General features: G+C 64.1%; 11 protein-coding genes across 11 annotated transcripts; 6 read left to right on the plus strand and 5 right to left on the minus strand.

Annotated features, from left to right (window-relative positions):
* Positions 1-1,145: 1,145 nt before the first annotated feature.
* EMIHUDRAFT_206581 (hypothetical protein) lies at positions 1,146-2,261 on the plus strand (the record flags this gene model as incomplete). The annotated part of the gene is made up of 1 exon (XM_005776948.1): positions 1,146-2,261. One exon carries the CDS (start codon positions 1,146-1,148, stop codon positions 2,259-2,261), a length of 1,116 nt encoding a protein of 371 aa, XP_005777005.1.
* A 248-nt stretch (positions 2,262-2,509) lies between these two features.
* Positions 2,510-2,806, minus strand: EMIHUDRAFT_58356 (hypothetical protein; the record flags this gene model as incomplete). The annotated part of the gene is made up of 1 exon (XM_005776949.1): positions 2,510-2,806. A coding segment is annotated over one exon (297 nt), but the record flags the coding sequence as incomplete, so codon positions are not given.
* A 78-nt stretch (positions 2,807-2,884) lies between these two features.
* Positions 2,885-3,145, minus strand: EMIHUDRAFT_58974 (hypothetical protein; the record flags this gene model as incomplete). The annotated part of the gene is made up of 1 exon (XM_005776950.1): positions 2,885-3,145. A coding segment is annotated over one exon (261 nt), but the record flags the coding sequence as incomplete, so codon positions are not given.
* A 1,102-nt stretch (positions 3,146-4,247) lies between these two features.
* EMIHUDRAFT_450525 (hypothetical protein) lies at positions 4,248-6,061 on the minus strand (the record flags this gene model as incomplete). Its single annotated transcript, XM_005776951.1, has 3 exons — positions 4,960-6,061; positions 4,652-4,884; positions 4,248-4,272 (listed from the first exon to the last, which is right to left on the minus strand). The coding sequence occupies exons 1-3, from the start codon at positions 5,689-5,691 to the stop codon at positions 4,248-4,250; spliced, it is 990 nt and encodes a 329-aa protein (XP_005777008.1). The 5' UTR covers positions 5,692-6,061.
* A 2,449-nt stretch (positions 6,062-8,510) lies between these two features.
* EMIHUDRAFT_450526 (hypothetical protein) lies at positions 8,511-10,412 on the plus strand (the record flags this gene model as incomplete). The annotated part of the gene is made up of 3 exons (XM_005776952.1): positions 8,511-9,808; positions 9,893-10,006; positions 10,368-10,412. Exons 1-3 carry the CDS (start codon positions 8,948-8,950, stop codon positions 10,410-10,412), a joined length of 1,020 nt encoding a protein of 339 aa, XP_005777009.1. The 5' UTR covers positions 8,511-8,947.
* A 1,272-nt stretch (positions 10,413-11,684) lies between these two features.
* On the plus strand, positions 11,685-12,511 carry EMIHUDRAFT_206587 (hypothetical protein; the record flags this gene model as incomplete). Its single annotated transcript, XM_005776953.1, has 4 exons — positions 11,685-12,125; positions 12,222-12,290; positions 12,367-12,422; positions 12,493-12,511. The coding sequence occupies 4 exons, from the start codon at positions 11,685-11,687 to the stop codon at positions 12,509-12,511; spliced, it is 585 nt and encodes a 194-aa protein (XP_005777010.1).
* Positions 12,512-13,094: 583 nt separating this feature from the next.
* Positions 13,095-13,564, minus strand: EMIHUDRAFT_206588 (hypothetical protein; the record flags this gene model as incomplete). The annotated part of the gene is made up of 2 exons (XM_005776954.1): positions 13,095-13,487; positions 13,556-13,564. The coding sequence occupies 2 exons, from the start codon at positions 13,562-13,564 to the stop codon at positions 13,095-13,097; spliced, it is 402 nt and encodes a 133-aa protein (XP_005777011.1).
* A 142-nt stretch (positions 13,565-13,706) lies between these two features.
* EMIHUDRAFT_206589 (Acetylserotonin O-methyltransferase-like protein) lies at positions 13,707-14,375 on the plus strand (the record flags this gene model as incomplete). The annotated part of the gene is made up of 1 exon (XM_005776955.1): positions 13,707-14,375. One exon carries the CDS (start codon positions 13,707-13,709, stop codon positions 14,373-14,375), a length of 669 nt encoding a protein of 222 aa, XP_005777012.1.
* A 6,093-nt stretch (positions 14,376-20,468) lies between these two features.
* Positions 20,469-21,225, minus strand: EMIHUDRAFT_435383 (hypothetical protein; the record flags this gene model as incomplete). The annotated part of the gene is made up of 1 exon (XM_005776956.1): positions 20,469-21,225. A coding segment is annotated over exon 1 (747 nt), but the record flags the coding sequence as incomplete, so codon positions are not given.
* Positions 21,226-21,372: 147 nt separating this feature from the next.
* Positions 21,373-22,527, plus strand: EMIHUDRAFT_206592 (hypothetical protein; the record flags this gene model as incomplete). The annotated part of the gene is made up of 4 exons (XM_005776957.1): positions 21,373-21,674; positions 21,801-21,894; positions 22,107-22,169; positions 22,390-22,527. The coding sequence occupies 4 exons, from the start codon at positions 21,373-21,375 to the stop codon at positions 22,525-22,527; spliced, it is 597 nt and encodes a 198-aa protein (XP_005777014.1).
* Positions 22,528-23,544: 1,017 nt separating this feature from the next.
* EMIHUDRAFT_206593 (hypothetical protein) lies at positions 23,545-24,297 on the plus strand (the record flags this gene model as incomplete). The annotated part of the gene is made up of 4 exons (XM_005776958.1): positions 23,545-23,625; positions 23,694-23,737; positions 23,977-24,043; positions 24,214-24,297. The coding sequence occupies 4 exons, from the start codon at positions 23,545-23,547 to the stop codon at positions 24,295-24,297; spliced, it is 276 nt and encodes a 91-aa protein (XP_005777015.1).
* Positions 24,298-25,500: the final 1,203 nt, after the last annotated feature.

The following is a 25,500-nucleotide window of genomic DNA, read 5'->3' on the forward strand; positions in this document are numbered from 1 at the left end:
CGCCATACCAGCGTACAGTGGAGGGCTCCGAGTACATAGGAAACGAGGGTTCCCCGGTTTGTCACGCGCGAGCACGAGCGTGACACTGCACGTGGCGCCGAGCGCCCGCGGCACAGACCTTGTGCAAGCCGACCCTCGGTGACCACGCCGGTCCGGACCGATGGCGCTCGGTGTGGAGCAAGCAAGACCCCCCCCCCCCCCCCCTCGGGGCGGGCTCGCCATTCCAACGGCCGCCAGGAGCACCAAGAGGACTCCTCATGGCTGTGGTCAAGTGGGCTTCGACCGGCCTCGACTGGGGGGGCGGGTTGTCCCGGCTGCGGACACCTTCTGCAGCCCCCTGGGCCCGTGACAGCACCCCAAAACTGCCCCTCGGCGGCATACAGCACTGCCAGCCAGCCTCTTCCTCCTCCTAAGGGCTGTACTATAGGCCATATTGCGCCGCCTCCTACTGGCAGCCGGGCGGGCGCGCGCCGCGGGCGCCTCGGCGCGCGCACGGCTCGCAAAGTTCGAACGAGTACTGCCGCCCGGGGGGCTCAAGGGGGCCGGGGGGGAGCACTCGCCTCGCAAGGCGCGCACCGGCTGCTCTGGCTGCTGCGCCGGCGGCCGCTGCGCTGGCCGCTGCTGCGCTGGCTGGCGAGCGGTACGGCCGCCGGCGGCCGCTGCACCCGCGCTTCCCTCGCGGGCGCCGTCGCGCCGCGCGCGCCCAACTCTGCTGGCACACGGCACGCGTCGTCACTCAGCCGCGGAGAACAGGCGGTGCTGTGCGCGAAGCGCGCGCGATCTCGTACTTTTAAGGCTGGATCCGGCCATTCCAAGGGTATACCTTTGAGAATCCCCAGCGTCCCTCCCTCCTAGTCACACTCTCAATATCTCGACTATCCAACATGAAGTGCTGCGATCGGGAGTGCCCCATTTCTTTTTTCCTTTCTTTTTTTGGGTCCTGTGGGCACCCTACCATCCTGACCGTGGAACCCCAACTTCAACCGGTCATATCTCGGGCGGACTGGCACCTCAGGAGCTCATCCTGGGCGGTTTGGGGAAGTCTTGGGGGTGTACTTGAAGGTGGGAAAAAGAGTTTTGCACGAGATCTTAACCGGGGGGCAGTCTGAGCACCGTGAAAACAGCGGCCCACAGCTTATTTGTCAATGCCTGACGGCAAGAAGCGTGAGAAGCGCAAGGCCAAGCGGGCGGCCAAGCGGAGGCTCAAAGAGGTGGCTGTTCCCGAGCCGGCAGAGCCGGCAGAGCTGCAGGGCGTGGTGCTGGGTGGAGAGCTGCTGCTCAGGGCGGCCGACGGCACCGTCTACGCGAGCGAGCGTGACGATCGCGGCGCCCTCGTCGCCGTTGGCAGATGGGAGGCCGGCGCGGTTGTGCCACTCCCCAAGGCTGTGTCGTCGTCAGAGGCAGCGGGCGGTGCGACTGGCGAGGCGCGGCAGCCGTCGGTACCGCACCCTGTGCCGCAGCCTCTCGCCTTCAGTGCCGCCGAGGACGACCACTGCGAGACGGCGCCTGAGGCCTACGCGCACATTGTCAGCCTGCTCCGCCTGGTGGCGCGCAAGCGCGGCGTGCCGCCCGAGGAGCTTCGCATCTGGGACCCTTACTACTGCAACGGTGCCGTGGCTCGTCACCTCGCCGCGCTGGGCTTCCCTCACGTGCACAATGCGAACGAGGACTTTTACGCGCGGCTCGACAGCGGCGACCTTCCCGAGCACGACGTGCTGCTCACCAACCCGCCCTACACGCACCCGCACCCCGAGCGGCTGCTCGCCCACTGTGCTGCTTCAGGCACGCCGTGGCTCGCGCTGATGCCGAACTGGGTGTACACCAAGGACTACTACTGGGCGGCGCTGGGCCGCTCCCACGGCACGGCCGACACGCAGCCCTTCTACATCGCGCCGAGAAAGCGGTACAACTACTGGACGCCGCGAGGGCGGCGGTCGGACCTCACCTCGGGTGGCGCGAAGGCCAAGACACACGGGCACACCAACGCCGCGCTCGGCATCCGGACGTCGCCCTTCGTCTCGTTTTGGTATTGCGGCGGCTTCGGGCCGGCATTGCGAAAGCGCGTCACGCCGCCAGAGGGTTGCGTGCTCTGTTGGTCGACGGAGGAGCTGCCGCCCGGCGTGCTCTCGGAGAGCGACCCACGCAGAAAAGTATGGGGAGGTGGGGGTGCAGACACGCGCAACGTCATCGGGGGACGTTCGCTAGGACGTTCGAATGGTGGTGGGAAGCGTCAGAAGAGTGGTGGAGCGGACCAGCACTGAGTGGCGTCGGATCCTATAGTATACCCCGCCAAGGACACTTATGTCGATAGTCCGAGGCCCGTCGAGCGCGCGCGTCACTTGCAGCCAGGCGCCGCTCCACCTCCAGGTCCAGCGGCAGCACCGCCGTCCACTCCCCGACTGGGCAGCTCGCAGCCCTCGTCGGCGGCGCGCTGCACGGGCGGTGCGCTCCCGAAGTCTATTCCTAGGCCCTCCGCCGGGGTGGCGGCGGGCGGGGCGGCGGGCGGCATGAAGCCGCTGAGCTTGGCCAGTTCTTGCAGCGGCAGGTAGCCGGAGTAGAACTTGCCTCCGATCGACCAGCTCGGGTACGCGCGCACCTCCGGCGCGGCGCGGCAGCGGGTGGCCTCGCTCCCAAAGCCGTCGGCGGCGCACTCTACGTAGGGAAGCTGGCGCGCCGCCTCGCGCCCGAAGAGCGAGCGTTGCAGCCCGCAGAAGCGGCACCAGTGCGCGCCGTAAAACACGGCGCCGCTCGAGCGCAGGTGCTTGGCGAGGGCGACCGTGTAGCTCGTGGACACAGTCTCCACCTCGGGTGGCTTGAAGCCGCCTGGCGGCGGCGGCGGCGGCGGCGGCGGCGGCTCGGGCGCCGGGAACTGCACTGCGGGGTTGAAGCCGCTGAGGCGCTGCAGCTCGGGGAGCGACTTCATGCCGCTGTACAGCTTGCCACCAATCTCCCAGCTGGGGTAGCCCGTAACGCGCCTCGCCTCGCAGAGCGCTGCGTCCGCCTGGTAGCCGCCCTCTGCGCACTCGACATAGGGCAGCCGCCGTGAGCCTCCGGCGCCAAACATCGCGCGCTGTTTGAGGCAGAAGCCGCACCAGTACGCGCCGTAGAACTTTGCGCCGCTCCTGCTCAAGTGCTCTGCCAGTCCGATCTGATCGGGTGTTGAAGTGCCCTTGACGGGCGGCGGTGTGTAGAGCACCGCCGCCTGCTCCCTCAGCTGCTGCGGCGCAAGAGGTGCCTTCGCCAGAAGATCAGGTGGAGGCAACGCAGCGGCCCTGCGGGAAATTGCGACTGTCGCCGCTGCCGCCGTCGCATGAGTGAGCACGGCCAAGCGCGAGTACCGCGCAGCCGTGATGGGTACCGCGCTCGCCTCGAGGGCGGCCTGCGTCGCGCCGCCGTCGAAGAAGAAGAGGCCGGCGCCCGCAGCGGCAAGCGCAACGAGCAAGAGGTTGCCGGCGACCACATCGTCGACGCCGGCGCTCGTCAGCGCGTAGAAGAAGGCAAAGCAGAAGGCCGTCAGGCCGCCGGCCACGCCGAGCGCCTGTAGCGTCTCGCTTGGCCCCTCCGTCTCCTCCATCCGCACCACACCACCGCCGCGGCGAGCCGCCTCTGCAACGACAGCGGGCGGCGCGGGCGACAGGCCGGCGGACTGCGCTGGAAGCGAGGAGAGCGGCGGGCTGGCGCGCAGCGCGGGGACTAGGAAAGAGGTAGAGAGGGCTGAGAGAGCGAGCATAGCAGGCGAGCCCCAGCCGGGCGTCGCCACCGCAGGATTCGAAGGAGGGTTCCACTCTGACCTGTTCCGACCCTGCTCCGACCCTGATCCGACCTTATGTGAACACCGACCTGATCCGACCCTGTTAGGTTTGAACAAGGTCGGAACAGGGTCGGATCAGGGTCGGAACAGATGAGCTGCCCCACGTACGGCCCTTTTTCCCGACCTTGTTCCGACTCTGGTCCGACCCTGATCCGACCGTGTTCGGCAGCGTTCGAACACGGTCGGAACAGGGTTGGATCAGGGTCGGAACAGATGAGCTGCCCCACGTACGGCCCTTTTTCCCGACCTTGTTCCGACTCTGGTCCGACCCTGATCCGACCGTGTTCGGCAGCGTTCGAACAGGGTTGGATCATACCATGATCCGACCGCACGGACGGGCACAGCACATACATGGTGAAACGAGGCGGGCACTCTCTCACCACCGAATGAGGCGCGCACAGCTCCGTGAAATCGATTTTTCTTTCATCAGTGTACCTCATGTTGCGGAACTTGGCGGTAACCTGCGGGAGCGTGATGCCAACCATGCCAAACTTATCAGCCACCTCCGCCTGGGTGGCGCTCTCGAGGAAGTGCTTCTCATACTTCCGCCGCTCCTTGCCGTCGACCGCAGACCAGGCCGCAAGCGAGGCCAGGAAGAGAGAGTTTGCCGCCTCGTTGAACACCTATGCACGCGGCAACAGAGCGCCTGTGAGCGTCGCCATCACATGCGAGGCAGTGTCGGCGCAGAGGTGTGGGACCGCTGCGACGCCGCTCGTCGGGACCGTGCCCTCGAGCGAGGGGAGGGGGGAGTGGTCGTCGTCGTCGTCGCCGCCCTCGTCATCGTCGTCGTCATCGTCATCAGGAGGGAGCGCCCGCTTGGTGCTCTTCTTGGCGGTAGACGCCTTGCCCTCCTGCTTGCGGCGGCGCAGGTCGAGGAGGTCGGCGCGCAGCTTCTCCATCTTCCCCTTGTACTTGGCGAGCCACGTCTCGATCTTCTCCGTGTTGCAGCAGTTGAGCGGCGCCTTGTCCATCCCGCTGGCGCCGATCCCTGCGAGAAAGTTGGTCTTGTTCACCCCGCTCATCTCGTAAATCTCCACCTGCTGGATGTTGATCGAGTGGGCCTTTGCGTTGCTCTGTGGGCGGGGACACATGCAGTCTCAGTCATGCACGCAGTGTGTGAAGGGAAGCACTTGGGCAGGTGTCGTCACCTCGAAGCTCTCCTTGTCGGCTTTGACCTTGCCGACAAACGCGTCGCGGAAGATCTCGGCATCGAGGTAGACGATGAGGACGAGGTCAGTCGAGGGCGTCGAGGGTGGCGAGAAGACGACCGACGTGTCGAGCTTGACCGGCTCGTCGAGTGCGTCCTCGGCGTGGAGCACACCCTCCTGCCGCAACGCGACCTCGGCCGCGCGTGGGCCCAGAATCTTGAGAGCGCCCTGAGTCGCGAGCTCGCGCAGCGTGGTGGTCGTGCCGGCTGTGATGGTCAGCGCGATGGTGCGTGAGTAGGTCTTGACCTTCACGCCCCGCCTTCTGGAGAGGTCCGCGGTCATCGCCGGCTGCGCCTTGTCGCCCTTCAGCGTGACTGAGAGAGTCGTGCTGGGCAACTTGCGCACCTCGGGCGCCGTGCCTGCCGGCTGCCCCGCCGCCACCACCTCCTCGTCCGCCGCCTCCTCCTCGGCCGCCGGCTCGCCTCCCGGGAGCGCCACCGCAGCCGTTTCCTCCTCCGCCGGGCCCTCCGTCTCCGCCGCCGGCTCCTCGGCCGGCGGCGGCACCTCAGCCTCCGCCGCCGCCTCCGCCGCCTCCGCCGCCGCCTCCGCCGCCGCCGCCTCAGCGGGCGTCGCAGTCGTCACCGCCAGCTCGTCTGACGCCGCCGACGGAGGCCCGCACGGCTCGTCGGCGCGAGGGGCAGTGTCCGTGTCAGGCGTGGCGGCAGTGCACATGTATATGGTGTGCTGAACGGCAACGGGACGTACGCGGCACGTGGCTGTGAACTCGGAGCTCGGCCTGTGAACTCCGACCGTGATCCGACCTGATCCGACCGGTCGGAACAGGGGTCAGCGGCGGCGGGAGGGAGGGATTTTCCCGACCTTGTTCCGACTCTGGTCCGACCCTGATCCGACCGTGTTCGAAGTGAACACGGTCGGATCAGGTCGGTGTTCGAGAGAGGTCGGATCAGGGTCGGAACAGGTCAGAGTGGAACCCTCTTATTCGACACTTCAGCTTGGTATAGTATCATTGTATGCTTCTCGAGGGGGTATCAAGGTATGCTCTAGGCCTCTGTGGGGACTTATCTCGGCTGGGTATCAAGGTATCATCGGCGGCCGCGCAGCGAAGCGACAATTCACACCTCGCACCGAGGACCAAGCCCTCCCGCACGGTCCGCCCCGGTATCATTCAAACTCTTTGCGCTTCCGCCGTACCCGCGCGCCACGCGCCCACCAGCTGTTGCGCGCGCAATGCGCCCTCCTCGCCCAGCGCATTGCTTAGTGGTGCGCTCGCCTCCCTCCTGCGCGACGCTCATTCGAGCGCGTTGTCTGTCTTGGCGCGCGCGCAGCGCGCGAAGAGGTGTGAAGAGGGGGGTCGTGTCCGGTGTGAAGGGTAACCCACCAGGGTATCAGCCTATCCTCTAGGGGCCCAATGCGGGTCCTCTCAAGAGGGTATCAGGGTATAGCCCTGGGGTAACGGGTATGATCTTGCATACCTTCTCTGGGGAAAGTTATTTAGGACCACCCCGGTTTCGGACATCGGCGAACGATTGGACGGTGCCTCAACTGAGCCAAATGGAGCCCTGTGATGTGGGACCTCACTCCCAGAAGCTTGGAGCTTCAGGCCGCGACCACGTGGCTAGGTGGACACTAAAGTGCCATTTTGGCGCCAAATCTTGGCGGGAAATGACACGTGGTTTGGCGGGAGTGTGGTTTGCCTGCGCTGCTCGACAGCGTTGCTGTTGAGCGCCAGCTGCTGCTCCCTTCAGCCAGACGGCCGGGCCTGCGCAGCACGACCGCTGGCCTTCCTCCTGCACCACAGGAGCGCGCCAAAGCGCGCGTCTGGGCAAGCAGTGCGTCTCATCGCGATGCGAGAGTCGACGCTGTGACGCCGCCGCTCGCCGGCTAGAATGACAGTGGCAGCATTCGAGTACGCGTCGAGCTGTGCGTACCAGCACTCGTATGCGAGCTAATTGTGTCCCTGAGCTGCTGTGGGGTGCGTGGGCTCAGCTGCGGAGCACGTACTGGGCGGCGGTAGGGGGGTGGTCCTAAATAACTTTCCCCAGAGAAGGTACAATGATACTATACCAAGCTGAAGTGTCGAATCCAGGTCCGAAATGCTTGGGCTTCCCAGATAAAGAACCAAAAAAATCTCAACCTGGCTGACGGCGAAATGTCAGCAAGAACAGGGAAAAGAATTCGATGCCCTTGGGTTTTCTTTTTGACGCGACACAAGAGCAATCCGGCAGGAATCTGTTTTGTGACGATCAAACTCGGCGGGGTGCGGCGGGCTGTGTTCGGGTCGCTCCTGAGAGAGAGATTTTTAGCAATACCAAACAACTCTAACACTCACACGTTTTGTTGTTCGCTCCTGAGGTGAGCGCCTCGCGAAAGACCACGTTGCATGTGCGGAAGGTGTCGGTATCTTTGTCGATCGGGACGGCGAACCGGTGGTCGGGTAGGCCCACTCGCGACGCGGCCACGTAAGAGCTGCCCGTGCGTGAAGCAAGGCTCCGGAAGGTAAATGCCCACGCGCTCGAGCGTCTGGCCCTGCGCCTTGTTGATGGTCATAGCAAAGGCGATGTGTGCACTCCGTAATCTTTTTTTACCGTGCCAATTCTGTCAACCTTTGTCTGAACATGTGAATCTGTGTCTGAACTCTGTGAGGTGTGAGTGAGAGGGTTTGTGTGTCGTTAGAGTCAATCCGTGGACCGTGCCCACATTTTGTTTTCAAACTCTTTACCACTTCGTCACCCGCACCTCGAACGCCTCCACCACCGAATCAGAGGCGCACGCCCAAGCCAAAAACACATCACCACCTAATGGCATGAGCCCGTTGGTCGCGCCAATCATCGGCACCCCGCCCTCCTGGACCGCCTGCGTCCAATTCCACTGCGGCGGCGTCTGCAGCTCCCACGGGCGAGTCGGCTCGACGAGCGGCTCGCCACCCCGCTGGAGCACCTCGCGCGGGTTGCTGCCGTTCAGCACTACCCAACCGGCAGCCCAGCCACATGCCGTTGACTGCCAATGATAGTGTCGTAGGTCGTGAAGTAGTTGCCGTCGGCGAGGCGCACCGGTGGAGCGCCCGCCTCGCAGTAGCCTGGGTCGAAGCTGCCGGGCCGGCCCACGATTGCGTCCTCCGCCGCGGTCCAGTGGAGCAAGTCGTTCGACTGCCACGAGCGCACCGAGCCGGTGCCGGTCCACTGGAAGTGAGGCGGTGTATCGCGCACCAGCGTAGCGGTCGATTTGGCGTCGAAGCCTACGTCTCCGGTGCGGTTGACGCGGACCCAGGACGACGCCACTTCCGGGGTCTTTGACATGACCACCTTCGTCTTCGTCGATTTGCAGCAGCGCGAGCAGTGCGGCCAGGTCGGGCCACAGGCCGTGGCATTGCTGCAGGCGGTCGGGTTAGCAGTTCCGTCACCGTACGCTGTGTAGGCCATGAGGTACGTTCCTGTGCGACGGTCCACTGTGATCCGAGGATCCTGAACGCCGCACTGCTCGTCCGCGCCCTGTGGCCGCAAGATCACCTTCCAGCGAATTCTTTTCGAACTCGCTCTGCAGGTTGCTCAGGTCCACCGGCCCCGTGACCGTGCGCTTGACCAGCGTGACGACGTCGGGATTCCCCGGTGTCGAGCAGCCGGGACGGTGGACGCAGCTCCGGATCACTAGCGCGTCTACGCCGTCCAGCAGCCGCACGTGCGACGGCCCAAAGTTGTGCGCAAAGTCCGTCGTCTCTGGGTGGTGGACCGAGTCGAAGAGCACGTTCATCCCTCCAGGGCCGGTGCGACTGACCTCAACGGCGTAGCGCGGCGGCGGCGCTGCCGCTGTCGCCGCCAAGACGAGGCAGACCAGCGTTGTCAGCAGCGCGGCCATTGAAGGACGCGCTGCAGCAATCGTTGCGAGGCCTTGGGGCGGGGGGCGGGGTGCGGCGGATCTACTCGCGGCTTACCACGCCTCCCGGTCCCCAGCCACACAGGGTGCTAGAGCCATGCCCAAGAGACGCAGCAACGTGCTGCGCGGCGCGGACAGCGAAGAGGACGAATCGGCGCAGCAGCCGGTGGCAACTGGGCGCGCCGGGCTCGGAGGCCTGAGGCTCGCAAAGGCTCTGCTCGGGGAGGAGGACCTCGCCGAGCTGCGAGCTGCGTTGACTGTGCAGCAGAGTGCGCGCAACCCGCGATGGGGCGCGCCGCCGCCCTTTGCCGTGTTTCGCGAGACGGAGCACCTGATCTCTGTGCCGCGCCACTTTCCGCTCAAGCCCGCGCTGCGCGAGGCGGCCAGGCCAGCCCTGTGCGCGGGCGAGGCGGCGACGCTGATCTTCCGGGGCTCGCTCACGCCGCTGCAGGAGCAGGCGGTGCGAGCCATGCGCGAGGCGTACGATCGCGAGGGCGGCGGCATCCTCAGCCTCTACTGCGGCGGCGGCAAGACGGTGTGCGCGCTGCGGCTCGTCGCCGACGTCGGGCAGAGGACGCTCGTCGTCGTGCACAAGGAGTTCCTGGTGGAGCAGTGGATCGAGCGGATCCGCCACTTTCTGCCGGAGGCGCGCATCGGGCGGATCAAGCAGAACGTCGCCGAGGTGCACGGCACGGACGTGGTGGGGATGCTGCAGTCCCTCACGCGCCGAGGTGACGAGTACTCGCTCGGCGGGTTTGGTCACGTGGTGGTGGACGAGTGCCACCACATCTGCGCGCGCTCCTTCTCTTCGCTCCTCTTCGGCGTCGGCGGCGTCGGCTGCCGCTTGCTCGGGCTCTCCGCCACCGCCACGCGCTCCGACGGCCTGACCCAGGTTCTGCACTGGTTCATGGGCGCCACCGCATTCAGCGCCACGCGTGGTGCAGCCGCCGCAAGGAGGGTGCGTGTGCGGCGGCTGCGTGGCAGCGGCGGCGACGCTGTTGGCGGCGGCAGCGGCGTCGAGATCGTCTCGGCCCTTGCGGAGGACGAGCGGCGCTCGCGCCGCGTCGCTGCGCTGGTCGCGGCGCTCGCGGCGTCTGGCAGGAAGGTGCTCGTGCTGAGCGACCGGAGGGCCCACCTACTCTCGCTGCAGCCGCTCGTGCTCGAAGCGGCCGCGGCGGCCTCGCCGGCGGCGGCCTCGCGGCTGCCGGCGGCGGCCTCGCAGCCGGCGGCGGACACGCAGCCGGCGGCGGACTCGCAGCCGGCGGCGGACACGCAGCCGGCGGCGGTCTGCACAGTTGGACCCCGCACTTGCCCTAGCCCGAGAGGGGAGCTTCCGAGACCCACTACATGACCACGCACACATCATCCCGCGGCCTGGTGGTCGGCGGGATTTGTTGGGAGTGTGAATACCCCACTCGTGTATCTAGAGAGATGTCCCTGTTGAGTACTGTCCGATAGTCGAGATGCCTTGTTCCAGAGGGATGTGTCCTGGACGGCGTCTCGTCGTGGTCCTTCAGGACGATAGCTTTGTCCCTTTCAGGACGATGGTGATCTTGGTGTGATCGCTCCTGTACGCCTCGGTACAGACCCTCGCTCCGTGTACAGCTCACAGCTCACTACATGGTACTCCCTTAATGTGGGTAAACCATAGTAGCGTGCACGCTACTATGAACAGAGAAGCCCATAAAAGTCGCCGCTGCAGTCCACGCCGAGCCAGCCTGCTGCCGGCTCGCACGGCAGCCTCTTCCTCTCGACCAGCCTCAACTTCCGTACAGTCAACATTTTGTCGCTGCGTGCTCGTGGCGAGCTGTGGCGGCGGTCGAAGTTGGCCCAGATTCGACGACGAGCGCCGGACGATAGTAGTGTCTCTGTTCGCCCTGTGCATGTCAGTAGTGTCTCTGTTCGCCCTGTGCATGTCAGGCCAGGCTGCAGCAGGGCACTACCAACGTGCTGCCCTGTTGCAGCCTGACTTTTCCCACTGTGCACAGTCGCCAGAGCACCACCACCGCCCGGCATCGTGTCACGGCGAGCTCCTTCTGCGCCCGCTCGCGAGGCTCTCGCGCTGGCACACTTTGGCCATCTTCTGCTCGCGTTCGGCGAGCTCTTCTCCGCAATCCTGCCACGGCGCCGTCACCAGACACCTTCTGGCCGGCCTGAGCCGCGCGGGGTCGCCGGCGGGGGCAACGCGTCGACCTCTCTCTCTGGTGCACCACGGGCCGCGACGGCCTGCGAGCAGCTGGCGCGAGGAGGCAGTGTGCCGGCACAGTCGAGCCGGAGCATCGGGTTCTTGATGCTTGTGCTTGTGGGGTCAAGTTTGACCTTATGTGGTATAAATATGCAACAATAATGCTCTGTTATCTACCGGCTTTTTGAGATATGATCCCTCAAAGTCGAATTATGGTTTACTGGTGTGACCATAGTAGTGTCTGGCCTGTTGCGTTTCTTCAAACGAATCCTTTAAAGTCTCGACAATCACCAAGCTGCTTATGTGGCACCGCAGAGGCTCCCTTGGGGATGCTTGAGGCCACCCCAACCACTCACGAAGCCGTACGTGGACGAATTCAAATCTACTTTTATGGTTTACCTACATTAAGGGAGTACCTCCGGTGAGATCGCGGAGCGAGGAGATCGACGGCAACTCGGCCGTCGTGAGTGCTGGTGCGGTCGCTGCGATGCGACCGCACAGCTTCCCGGCTAGCGCTCGATACGGTAGCCAGCACCATGGACACCTGCGGGGTGTTGTGGTGGCGGGCAGGGCCAGAGCCCCTGCACAAAGTCTTCTCGGCACCTCGGCCGGAAGCCTGCTCGGCACCTCGGCCGTGCAGCCCTGCAGCATGATCCGGATGATCTCTGCGGCCGTCTGTTCCTCTTCGGCACCCACCACGAGCACCTCGGCTTCGTGGGCACGGATCTTCATTGATAACTTCATCACTCCTTCTTCACTTTACCGGCTCGCTATCATCTCCTGCGAGCCGCCACCGCCGCCGCCGCCAGCTCTCGAGCCCGTCCAGTTGCCTGCTCGCACGAATGTTGGACGCCTTCTCTCACCGCCCTCCTCTGCCTTTCGCCTCTTCGCTTTCGCTCCCGCCGCCCGCCGCCTGTGGCGCGGCATCCGACGAACCCTCCTCGTCTACACGACGACTTCGCCCGAGCCCATCATCTCCGACGCCTTCGCCGCGGACACCGACGACGCCTCCAGCGACCCCGTTTGCGGCTCCGTCTTCGACGCCCTCGACACCACCCTCATCGGTCCCGAGGAGCGCCACAAGCTTCCTGTGCGCCCGTCCGACCATATGCCGACTACGGCCTGTGGCACGCCCGCCTCGGCCACTTTGGCAGGAACAAGATCATCGGGCCACTCCGCTACAGAGGTTACGTTTTCCGCCCCGGCAGCGACCGCTGTGAGTGCGCTGCATGTCGCCTCAATCGTCGCCGCAAAGGTCACCCGAGTCAGCCGACCAATCGCCGAGTCTACACCCGGACCGTTTCAGGTCTCTGCGCTACCGTTTCTCACAGGATCGCGAGATCGCGAGTAAACTCTCACAGGAAAAGCCTGTCTCGGATAGTTCAGGGTGACGGCGTGCCGTCCCATGCTTTTATTTTCTTTCTTTTCGTGCAGGTGCACCAACGTGCAACGAGCAGAAACTATCACGCCATTTAAAGAAACACTAGCACGAGGGTTACGGTCTGCGCTTTGGGTTTCCCCTAGCGGCGGAGCGCCCCCTCTCCTCGGAGCTAACTACTAACACCAGACACGCACACGACGCACACTCTGACTCCAAATTCTTTTTAAAATCCGCCTCAGTTGGTTGCCCTGCTGCTCGCCTGCTGCTGCTCGCGGTTCGGAAGCCATGACGCCAGGGTTCCGGCTCCTACCCGGATAGGGGGTCTGTTTACCACGACTCGCACCAAAACGCCCTACCTACCTACCTATTGCGGGCGCCAATCGCCAGGCTCCGTGCCCCACCTACCTACCTATTCCCAGGCCGCGCAGCGAAGCGAAAAATACTGTGTGAATAGGCTCCCAGCCAGCGCCCGCCGCGCGCCGGCTTGTACCGCGGTGCGCGCCGCTCGCGAGCCCGCCAGAGCATGGCCTACTGGGCTCTCGAGGCGTTGGACGGCTCCAAAACGGCACTCTCTTCCCTCGACAGAGTCGAGGGCACGGACCCTCCCGCCTACAAGATCGGTCGCCGCCCGCACGAGGAGAGCCACTTCGGCACCCTTCCGATTTGCGTCTCACGCAATCAGGCGCAGCTCACGCCGTGCCATGACGGGGTGGCGATTCGGCACTCTGGCTCGGCGCCTACCGGCGTGCTCAGGCACCACGGGGCGCGCTCCAGTGCCGCCGTCTTGCGCGCCGCCGCCTCTTCTGCCTCTTTCGCCCGCCTCGCCGCGAGCAGGTCCTCCTTCCACGCGACCTTGCTCGACTTCTTGGCCGACGCCGCCGCCTCGGTCTCGGCCTTCTTAGCCTCGCGCACCTTGATCAAGAAGATCTCCGACGCCGCCTTGCTGTCGGGGAAGAGCATGTTGGCGACCGTCTCCCACTTGGCGCTGCTCTTCGACGCCTCGTAGACGGTGGACATGGGAAGGTGCTCGAGCATGTCCACGTTGGCGGCGGCAAAGAGCTTCTCGCCGCTCTCCGTCGAATACTCCTTAGGTACTGTTTGAGCTCCGCGCGGGAGATGTCCTTGCACAGCGCCGGCACCGAGGGCATCGCCGGCGCACCAGCAGCGGGCGGCGCTGCCGTCCCGGGCGCGTTCGCCCGCGCTGCCCGTCCCGGGCGCCGCCACCGCGGGGTCAGAACCTCGCGGCAAGTTTCTTTTCCTCTGGGCTGCGGCTGTGCGCCGCAGTCAATAATGCTGTCGGATCTGAACGCCGTCCGTGCAGCGCACATCATCCTCGCCTCCAGCTCTCCGAGGCGCGTGGACATCCTCAATAACGTCATGGACCTGCGCGCCCGCGTCGTGCCCTCGACGTTTGAGGAGGACTTGGTCAAGGCAGACTACACTCCGGCTGGCTATGTGCAGGAGAATGCGCGGCAGAAGGCGCTCGAGGTGTACCGCAGGCTCTGCGCCGCCGAGGCACCACCCTCGCTTGTAATCGGTGCGGACACGGTCGTGGTGGCCGACGACAAGATCCTCGAGAAGCCGCGGAGCACAGAGGCGGCGACTGTAATGCTGTCCGAGCTGAGCGGCCGGTCGCACCAGGTGCTGACTGGCGTAGCTCTTGTATACGGCGCGGCATACGGCGCTCCGCCGACCGAGGACTCCTTCGCCGAGATGACAGAGGTTGACTTCGCCTCGCTGCCGCCAGAGCTAATCGACGCTTACGTTGCCTCGGGCGAGCCGATGGACAAGGCGGGCTCGTACGGAATTCAAGGCATGGGTGGCTCATTCGTGACTGGCATCCGAGGCTGCTATCAGAACGTGGTCGGGTTTCCGCTGCATCGCTTCTGCACCCGGCTCGACGTCGACAGGCTGCGGCGCAGCGGCCGCGCCGGCAGCATGGAGAGTCCGCCTGTGTGAGTCATAAATCGGTCGTGTTGAGGGGGGCGCACCTTACATACTATTGATCTCGTCTGCGGTCTGGGCACACGCGTCGTACGAATACGGCTCTACGTAAAAGCCTAAACCGCAATGTAAGCAGTCGCAAGGGGGGGGGGCTCTTGTTTATGTGGAGAGAGGCTCACCTCTGGCAGAGACCGCGGGCCGTCACAGCGTACACTTGAGCACTTGAGCACTGGATAGGGTCGATTCCGCATGGTACGGGACCCCTCGATCGTCTAGCCCTCCCTCGCTGGTGTGTTCGTTGGGGCTCTGGGGGGAGGCGGGGCCCCCCGGAGGCACCATGCGCCGCGCGGCAGCAGTGCGGAAACGGGGCTCCGGCTCTACTAGTCTCTACTAGCACCAACTTCCCGAATGATCACGGTTGATCAGAGGGCAGATTTGAAGAGATCTCGAGGAGTACACACAGATAGACCCTCCAATCATAAGAAAACTCCGACCTGATTGGTCGTACTGACCGCCGACAGATCACTCCGGACAGCAGACAGGCCGACGTCTGCACGCGGCCGGCCGGGCGAGAGGCTTGACACGATCCGACCCTGCGACCCTGATGCTGCTGCTCTAGCTATCAGACATGCGCTGCTGACTGCTGCCACAATGTGCGACCGGTGCTGGCCCCCCTGGCGGCCTTCCTGGTCAGTGGTGAGGCGCAGTTCAGAGCTGTCGATGGCGCGATGCCGCACTGGTCCCACATCGGTGACACGAGACCACCGCGTTTGCCGGTCCAAGAGAGAGGCACCGGCGCTGTCCTGAGAAGGTGCATGGTCTCCCTCTTGACTACCCATGCGCGCGAGGCTGTGTAGGCATAGCCTCGAGAGTGCCAGCAGCCAATCCGAGGCGACGCGCATTGCGTCAGAAGCGTGCACGCGCTGGAAGGACACCTTCCTGCTGGCCGTACGATCAGGTCGTCACTGAATGCTGAAGACTAAGGCCGCGAGCTATGCAGGCGGTCAGTTGAGCAGCATGGCACGGTCAGCAGCGCCGAAAGGATGTCGCAAGGCGTGATAGCATGGCCGCAAGTACGCCGAATTCCCATGAAAACAAGTAAAAAATCGCGCAAAAATATTCAAAGATCGGCGCCTGCGGCGGGCTAGGGGACCCCATCCCCCCCCCGCATGGGTACCCCTAGGGCCCTCGCCTCCCCCCAGAGCGTTGGGGGTCATAACAAACACGGTATAGGACGTCGAGGTGCACGCGGAGCACGCTGCTGAAGCAGTGTCGTCCCCCCTCTCTATCGTCTCACTGGGAGACGTCGGCGGTGGTGGCGGTGTGACCGATCGAGCTACAAGAGGAGCTTGTTCAGCAGGATCAGGGTGGGCGGAGCAGTACCTCACTTCCTTAATGGGTGAGCTTCAGAACTCCAGGCCAGCGCCACCACGCGTCCTCCCCCTCACCCCTCGGCTCAGATACATACTTGCGCGACACACCAAGCGTACACAGCGAGAGGGCGGCGACGGCCCGACCGATTGTATATAGAGGGCTGAGGGCAGATAAAAAGGGTGCGCTCTCTGGGGGGGCGCGGGGGCCCTAGAGGGTACCCATGCGGGGGGGGAGATGGGGTCCCGCAGGCGCCGATTTTTCAATTTTTTCGCGCATTTTTTCAGTGTATGTAGCTCTTACGAACATACCCGTAGGTGAACTGCTGACAGGGTTTGCGATGAGGAGCGATCCAAACGTGGTATTTGGGTGATTAGATCACTACCGCCGAAGCGCAAGCGCTTGGAGCAAGGGAACTGCCACGTATCTTTTTTTGACCGCGCAAGATATAGGGTGGCCTAAGGGCTCTGCTCGCAAGGCGCCCGCGTCGCAGACGCGGTACCATTGACAAATCTGCGATATACCCCCACGAGAACAAATAGCACAATAATCCGAGTCTGAGTGGACGGACGGAAAACACCCCCCCTTTTATTGCAATATGCCTGACCCTGGGCATGGCCTCTCTGGGGATGAGCTGGGTCGGTCTCCTCCGGGCCTGCAACTCGCACGGCGGGTCCGCATCCGGGCGAGCATCCGAGGCCCGCGGTTGTCCTTTCGCTGGGCGCGACCGACATGGAGATCCGCTGCCCACAGATCAGTGCTTTTGTCGACTATTGCTCGCTCTCTGTGCACTCGCAACGCCAGAGGCCGTGCTTGGAGAATGCGTCGCAATGCTGCTGCGCCTGTGGATTGAGCCGCGGCGCAAGCTCCATTGGTGAGCTGCGGTGGCGCGCCGGCCGCTTCATGCATAGCTCTCCGGCGAGCGAGCGAGCAGCGGCCGCGAACGCGTTTTCCGTCCGCCGTTTCATCGAGTTTGCCCGAGTGGTAAAATGCAATCGAATTTGCCCGAGTGGTAAAGTGCAACTTTGGCATTTGGTAAAAGTTGCCCGAGTGGTCTGTGGGGAAAAAACCAAAGCGGGAGGGTGGCCTCAAGAGCTTAAAGGTCAACATCCCCTCCGGCTACGACAATGTGAACCTGATCTGGTCCTCACGGGGTTGACCCGTCTCCTCCAGATCGAGACGGACTTCATGAACGGCCGGGCAATATTTCTTCATTACTATTATTAATTAATGTTTTTTGCACGGCTGAGCCCCCCCCCTCCCCCCCTCCCCCGCGCCCATTCCCTGCCCTCTCCCGCCACACACTCCGTCAGAGCCCCCTCCCCTCTTGCACAACAGGAATTTTGACAATTAACCACGTAGTCAAAGGTCAACATTCTCTCCGGCTACGACAATGTGAACGTGATCTGGACCTCACGGGGCTGACCCGTCTCCTCCAGATTGGGACAGACTCCACAGACGGCCGGGCAATACCTGTTCGTTAATTAATATTATGAATGATGCTTTTGCACGGCTGAGCCCCCCCCCCCCCCCCTGCCCACTCTCGGCCCTCTCATGTCGCGCGCTCCGTCTGAGCCCTCCCCGCTCGTGCACAGGAGGAAAATGGAAAACTAATCAGATGGAAGCAGGAAGCTTCCATCCCGGCCGTGGTTCGAATCCACACGAGCCGAGGGGTGAAGGGGAGGACGCGTGGTGGCGCTGGCTGGCCCGAGGTCTGAAGCTCACCCATTGAGGAAGTGAGAACTGCTCGACCCACCCCTGATCCTGCTGAACAAGCTCCTCTTGTAGCTCGATCGGTCACACCGCCATCGCCGTCGGGGAGAGGGGGGACGACAATGCTTCGGCAGCGTGCACCTCGATCCTGTACCGTGATTGTTATGACCCCCCCCCATGAACACACCAGTGAGGGAGGGCGAGACGATCGAGGGGTCCCGTACCACGCGGAATCGACCTATCTGTGCTCAAGTGCTCAATCCGAATACCGTGGCGAAACCATGTGATGTGAGCGTGCAAGCCTTCAGCTAGTGGCAAGACATCCGTAAAATTGAAACCCAGAACGTCCGCCACTTTCGGCGCAACTTGAGGGGAAGCCGCTGATCGAGCCCAGCGTGCCCGCGGCCGCCTCCCGCGCAGCACCGCCGCTGGGGACGACACGCTGCGGAATCGGATCGAGCCCATGGAGGAGGAGGGCGCAGTCGGCGAATTGGAGGAGGAGGAGGAGGGCGCAGTCGACGAATTGGAGGAGGAGGAGGGCGCAGGCGACGAATGGGAGGAGGAGGGCAGTCGGCGTTGGCGTGTCTGACTCAGAGGAGGAGTTGGAGGTGCTCCGGCAACCTAGCCTGATTCAGAAGCTCGCCAACGTTGTCACTCAACGTGCGTCATGCGTGATCGAGCTTGAGGGAGGAGCTCCGCTAACGATTCGGCCGGCCTCCCAACGCCGCCGCCCATACCCGCCACCCACAAAGCGCCTGCTCTACTATGAATCCCATACCACCCTCCCCACTTTCCACTGATCATGCCCGTGATAGCACCATCACTGCCGCCGTCCTGGTTTTGAACGTGGCAGCTAGGCGACTAGGGACTCGGTAGAGAGGGTAGTTGTGACCCCCCCCCCCCCTGAGAGCTGAGTGAGGAGCAGGAGAGAGAGCTTTTGTGGTGTTGGTGTACGCAATAACGGGACAGGGTGGTTGTTCTCTCTATCTCCTCTTCTAGCTCTTAGCATGAGCTGCGCCCTGTGTCCGACCCCTTTTGCGCAGCAACACCTTAAACTTTTAGGCCCTCCAAACTCGGATCGGAGCGTAGCGGAGTGGGGGCCCGAGTTTGAAAAGGGCGACGGACGCTTGCGTCCTAGCCTCCAACAACGCCTCCCCGGCGCAGAGGGCCCCCCGGAGGGATGCTCAACCGGTCCACGCCACACCGCTTGCGGCGGTCCTCTTCCCAGCTCCGCTGAGGGCCCGTGCGTTATACTTGAGCACTTGAGCACTTGATAGGGTCGATTCCGCGTGGTACGGGACCCCTCGATCGTCTCGCCCTCCCTCACTGGTGTGTTCATGGGGGGGGGGGCACGTTATACTTGTTTTCATGGGAGAACTAGAGGATACTGGCCGGCGCCCCATGGGCGCCGGGCCCCGCCCTCGACGTGTCTAGTGACAGCGATGGAGAAGAGATTTGTGACGGGTAGCGTTAAGACGAGCAACACGACGCCGACACACACACCGATCTCGTGGCAAGAATAGGTCAAGAGATCAGTAGTCAAATCAGAAAAGAGAGGAAAAGGAACACTCCGGGCCTTCGTAACCGAAAGGTGAGCTGAAGTGCTCAAGAGTATCTGCGTCGTACTTGAGATCGCAATCTAACAAATCGCTCGTGGCGGGCGTCTCGTGGAACGGTGCATTCATTAGCACCTCGTACGGCGACATTGCATTGATCACTCGACATAGATCAGACCGGATCTGAGCCTTCAAGTCCCTAAGGCTAAGCTGTGGAGGGTCGAAGATTGCGCCCATAGAACGGTCGAGCATATTTTTCTTCCACTCTTTCTCGTCTTTCGCTTTGAGTAGCTCTTTGAGCTCGGCAACGCGAGCATGATCGCTGAAGAACCGATGAAGGAGCGCGTCGTACGCATATTGGTAGGGCAGCTGTGGGAATCCGTCACACGCTACATCACCTTCTTTGATCTCTTCAACACTGAGCGATCGGAAGAGGTCTTCTGACACGCACCGCAGCCCCAGCAAGCAACACCTTAAACTTTTAGGCCCTCCAAATTCGGGTCGGAGCGTACAGTCTGTTGCGGGCATTAAGAAAACGTACCATTAAGAAACCACGCCGAGCGATTTCCGCGAAAATCTAAGAAACCGCGGCGCCCCGCAGGCGCGGCCCCGAGAAAGGGCCCACACACGAGTGTGAACAGGAGCCCCGCTCAAAATTTCTCTTCGCCTGCGGCGCGCGCACTTGTCATTTTCAGTGTATGTAGCTCTTACGTACATTCCCGTAGGAGACTCTGCTGACAGGGTTTGCGATGAGGAGCGACCCGAAGGGTTTCTCGGAGGTTAGTGCACCACTAACCGCCGAAGCGCAAGCGCTGGGAGCAAGAACACTACGACCTGGGTCGGGCTCATACTAGCACCCCACCTCGCGAGCCGACGTTCTGGCTCAGCGAGGCTGCTGCGGAGCACTCGCGGACCGGTTCTTCTGGTCCAGCGAGGCCGCTGCGGGCACCCGGCGGCTCGGGTCACATTTTGCCCAAGCAAGTCTGCGGTGTTCTGGGCGGTGTGGATGGGAGGTGTGTGCGTCTTCCTGTCATCCCAAGTGGGTGGCAGAAGTCGGACTGGCGACATCCGGAGCGGTCCAGCGCTTCCGTATTGTCATTTTACCTAAACATTCCTAGATCCCGTCTCACTCACCTGTGGGGTGCCGGCCGAGGCTAAGAAACCACGGCGTGGGGTGGGTGGGGTGTGTGGAAAGGCTTAGAAACGGCGGCGTGCCGCGGGATCCTGTTTTCTTAATGCCCGCAACAGACTGTAGCGGAGTGGGCCCCGAGTTTGAAAAGGGCGACGGACGCTTGCGTCCTAGCCTCCAACAGCGCCTCCCCGGCGCAGGAGGGCCCCCTAAGGGATGCTCAACCGCTCCACGCCACGCCGCTTGCGGCGGTCCTCTTCCCCCGCTGAGGGCCCACACGTTATCAACATAAGAGGGCTCCCGCGGCGATCAACACCGCAACTCCTTTTTCTTTGTTTTGAAGACCTCGATACTTAGCGCACTGCTCGGGCGAGAGCTCAAACACGTGCCGCGTCTCGTCTTCGCCGCCGGCTACGCGCACAGACACAGTACGCGGCAGCGCCGACACGTCAACCCGCGTGTACGTCAGCGACGGGTCGCGCACGCCGCACGAGGCGCATGCGTGCAGCGGCAGCGCGTGCGCCATGCGCTCGTCGCTCCACTCGCCCAGCAGCCGCCGCTTCGTCTCGTCGGAGACGTGCACGCAGCGCTGCAGCAGCGCCGCCGTCTCGTCCTCGGGCCGCTCCAGGTCCATGACGACGTTCGTCGAGGCGTGGAAGCGCGTCTCCAGGTCGATGGCCGCCTGCTCGGCCGCGGCGAGCTTGCCCTGGTCGACGCACATGCCGCACACCGCGTGCGCCGGGCAGCCGCACTGGCCGCGTTGTGGGCGCACGGTCTTGGCGACCGCCGGCGCTGCGCGCCGGTCGTGCTGCTCACGCTGCCGGCGGCGCTGGTCGCGCGCCTGCCGATCGCGCGTGTTCGCGGCGGCTGCATCTCCTGCTCGTTTCGCTCGCACCCGAGCGGCGGTCGCCAGGCGCTTCAGGTCGGCGGTGCTGCGCGCGCGGCCGTCGGCTCTGCACAGCCACATGTCCTCCTCCTCGGCAGGCTCGCACGGCTTGCCGTCGAACTGCGGCGGGAACCCGCGACGACGCTTCGCCCAGGCCGGGCACGATGGTGCCGCGACGAGCGGCGTCGAGGCGACGGCCATCGATGGGTCCAGAAGACTTGGAGACACTTCTAAACCAAAAAATCAAAAAAAGCGAGCACAAGTGCGTTACATGGGCATGGCCGGCGTTTCTGCACCGAACGATCTTACTTTCGGTCTATCGAAAGTGTTGATCGATAAAAAAAGGCACGAAACCGCATGCGGTCGGGGCGCCAGCTTGGGGGGTTGCCCTCGCGCGCCGCCGCGGGATCCGTGCGCACGACTCGCGACGGTTTCCTCAGCTACCTTCGCAGTAAGGGCGCGTGGCTCGGCGACGTCGAGCGCCACCCCGTCTGCCTCGGAGTGCCATTGGGTGTGACGGGATCGTCGGGGCGCACCGTCGCGGTGGACCTCGGCCTCAAAAGCCCCGCGGCAATGCCGCTGCGTGAGCTCGCAGCGTGCTCGCCGTATGTCGAGCGAGCGCTCATCAAGCACGCCCTCGCGCCCGGACCAGCCGAGTTGTGCGCAACACCTCCCTGCCCCGCCAGCGACTCCCACCCTTCGCACCCACCCACCCACTCACCGAGCTTACCCTCGCAATCCATCACCGGACCCGTTCCTCGATGTTACGCTGTCGCCCTCTGCAGGCCTGACTTCGATGCGCTGCTGCGAGAAAGCCCACCGGTGCCCGTGGCGGTGGTGTGCAAAGAGGATATGCAATCCCTCCCCATCGCCTCGCCGGTGCACCCGTCGGCGCTGGGGCGGCGCATCTCGAAGGAGCAGCTTGACGCTATGCTCGACCCGTTCTTTCAAGCGAGCGCCCTCACCCGCTGCCCACGCCGCTTCCGCTCCCTCCCTCCTACCCCCCCCCCCCCTCCCACACACACACACGTCGCCCACACGTCGCCCACACGTCGCCCACACACACACACACGTCGCCCACACGTCGCCAGGCGCAGCGCGGCGACGGAGCGCACAACCGGTCCTACCGCGACTCGGACGAGTTTGCCGCCCTGGTGGACACCCACCCCACCCCACCTGCAGCACACAACCGACGCACAACCGACGCACACAGCACACCACACACACACACACACACACACACACACACACACACACACACACACACACACACACACACACACACACACACACACACACACACACACACACACACACACACACCGCCACTCCCACCTCTCCCACCACTCCCACGCCACACCTCCCTTCGGGTAGGTGGTGGATGCGGTCCCAGACGCCGATACCAAGCTGACGGCCATGCGCGAGTGGCGCAAGGAGCAGCGCAAGCAGTTCCAGGCAGAGACTCGCGGAGACTCGCGGAGACTCACCGAAATTGGGGGCAGGGGGACATGAGGGGGAAGGAAGCGCAGCGCCGGCAGCTTGTCTGAAGTCGACGACACACCGCATGCCACTGGGGAGAGAGCGATCCCCACGAGCCACACACCCCGCACTGCCGCTAGCCCGCCGAGCCGGTGCCCCTGGGCTGCGCCCCTCTGCTCCTCTCGCGGGATCGGCCCCGCCTTTTGTGCGGCGCCCGGTGCACTGAGGTGCTGGCCGGCGGCCTCTGTTACAGCCTCCTCGGCTCGTACTACAGGTGTCGCTCGGGACCGCGAGTCTCGACTCGGACCTCCGGCGCGAGACGCAGATGCGACACCCGCCCTCCCCCCCGCAGTCACCTCTTTCGCCAGAGGGGGCGGTAGCAATGGTCCTGCCCCGCGGCTTGGCTCGCCTGGCCCGCCCGCTACAGGTTGCTAAGACTGCGTCGCCGCCTTCCGGCCGCCGTGAGCTCCGCGTCCTGCACCGCTTAGGCCTGAGCTATCGTCACGAGCCATGGCAGATTTGGCCAGGAAGCAAGCGGCACGGGGCGGTAGATGCTTTGGCTCCCAATCGCTGTATCGCGGCGACGCTCGAGAAAAGGCGTGGGCTGCGTTCCCCAGTCCATCAGTGAGTAGTTTTCGCACCAGCGCGACCAGTGGGGCGCCAAGGTGCCATCTTCACAGCTTGAGCGCGCATATCCACACTGCAGGCGCATGCAGCCAAGCTCGCCCGGGACGCGCCGCCGCCGCCGCCGCCGCCTGCGTCGGCCAGCGCGGCAGAGGGTGATGCTGAGGGTGATGCTGCCGCCGGAAGGGGCGCGAGTCGGACGCCGGACGTGGCGGCGGCGGGTGCTCCTAGCCCCCTCGACGGCCTCTCCCCTCGCTCGCTCGCCCCTTCCCGCCCCCTCTCGCCCCTTCCCGCCCCCTCTCGCCCCTTCCTGCCCCTTCCTGCCCTCTCGCCAACCCCGCCACTGCTCCCCTCCCAGGGCCGACCGCCGCCGGCGGGGCGGCTCAGGAAGAGGCGGCCCGGGCGGAGCGCTACGCCGAGCCCGTGATGGCGGTTGCGGACGGCGAGGTGAGCGCCGCCGCGTGGTGCTTGGCCCACGCCGAGTCCGATTCGGCACCCTTCGGCGAGGTGAGCGTCGCCACCCTGCCACTCTCTGCCGCCGCCGCCCGCCCCCCCAGGTGAGCCGCGATGAGGAGGCGCGCCTCGCGGCAGAACGCGAGCGGCACGCCATTAGTCAAGGGTGCATCGCCGAGATGAGCCGAATGCGCCGAGATGAGCCGAAGTGCGCCGAGAGATCGCACCCCGTCAGTGACGGTGCATCAAGCATGGCCGTGCACCGCCGCGCTGGCTAGTGGTGCGGCTGCGCGAGAGCGCACGCAGGAGTCGGCTAGAGACTTGCCAGAAGGTTCAGAGACCAGCCGACCGGCCGCCTCGAGCTGACCCCTTGCGACGCTCGGCTGTCTGACTGGCCCTCCGCAGGACGCACGACCGGCTGCTGGCGCGCGCTCAGATCCAAAAGCTGGAGGGCGAGATGGCGCGCGCAAAGGTGGAGACTAGCCGGGATCGCCGGGATCCGCCGGGTTCCGCCACGCGCACAGCGATTTGCAGCAAGGCTAGATTTGCAGAAGGCGGCCGCACACGTCACGATTGCCCAGCTAAGCTTGCTTGGGCGCGCTGAGGCGAGGCGTCGCAAGCGGTGCGGCTGTGTCTCCGTAGGCTGCGATGGAGTTTGAGCGGTGCATCGACATTCGCAAGCGGCTCAGCGAGCTGCGTGAGCGCAGTGGCGTCGAGGGTAGCTGAGAAGGTTGTGGCTTGTGCTTGCTTGCTGTGAGAGACGCACACACCGAAGTGTAGAGAACACACACACCTCCCTTTTCTCGGGTCACGGGTGTGCTCTCTCTTGTTGTACGTACTTTAAGCTTACTGGGAGAAAAGGGAGAGGGGGTTGTGTTAGGAGGAGGCTGCGCTGCGCAAGCACGGGCGGGAGGGGCTTCTCCTGCGGAGTCGTGCGTGCGCAGGGCTCCTCTTTGCTTTCTTCTACTCCCTACTATCATCTCGTTCCCGTCCTACCAGAGAATGTGTTCTCTAGAGGCCCCTAAGGCCTAAGAGGGGGCCCGTGCGTCTGTACGGGGGAAGCGGGACCGTGAGTTGACGGAAATCGGAGGACGCGACCCACCTCGCCACAGACGGTCCCGCGCCTCGCCGCTATGACGGCCACACGACCGCAGCTCGTGTGCGTGTCGCCGTCTTTATCCCTATCAGTTGCGTGAAATCCGGCACGGTTTCACGCCTGCTCTGCTGAGGGGAGTGGCCGGGCTCATAGCGGCGAGTCGAGCTCCTGCCTCTGGCCCCCGTATGTGATATTCCCCATGTGCAGCGAGATGATAGTAACTGCGGGATGTGGCAACAAAGTTGGGACAACCAAGCATGTTAGAAGCCTGAGCGGGGCTAAGCACACACACGGGCAGACTGCGAGAGTATCAGCATGCCTGACTGTGATGGCCATGCTTGGCACACGACGCAACCCCATGCCTGACTGTGATGGCCATGCTTGGCACACGACGCAACCCCCACTACCTCTAGACAGGCTTGTGAGAGTTTATAGAGCGCGATGGGGATGGAGGGTGGGAGAACCTCCGCGCCGCACTGGCGCCTGCGCGCCGGGCGGGGCGCGCGCCTGCGCCCCCGCCCTGACGCGGCCCCGCCGAAGAACGGCGAGAACAATGGACGGGGACGTCCAATATGCGGATTACCATTGGACCACCGCCGTAGTAAATCCGATTGCGATTGGACGCCCGTTGAGGATGAGGGAGATCACACTCCCTCGACTGATCTGAACTCTGCTTCCCCATTCCCACAGTCACCGGTGCTCAACACTTGGGTGTCAAGCTGCAGTAACTGCGGGATGTGGCAACAAAGTTGGGACAACCAAGCATGTTAGAAGCCTGAGCGGGGCTAAGCACACACACGGGCAGACTGCGAGAGTATCAGCATGCCTGACTG

The sequence above is a fragment of the Emiliania huxleyi genome, assembly GCF_000372725.1.
Source record: "Emiliania huxleyi CCMP1516 unplaced genomic scaffold EMIHUscaffold_27, whole genome shotgun sequence".
NCBI classification, from domain to species: Eukaryota; Haptophyta; order Isochrysidales; family Noelaerhabdaceae; genus Emiliania; species Emiliania huxleyi.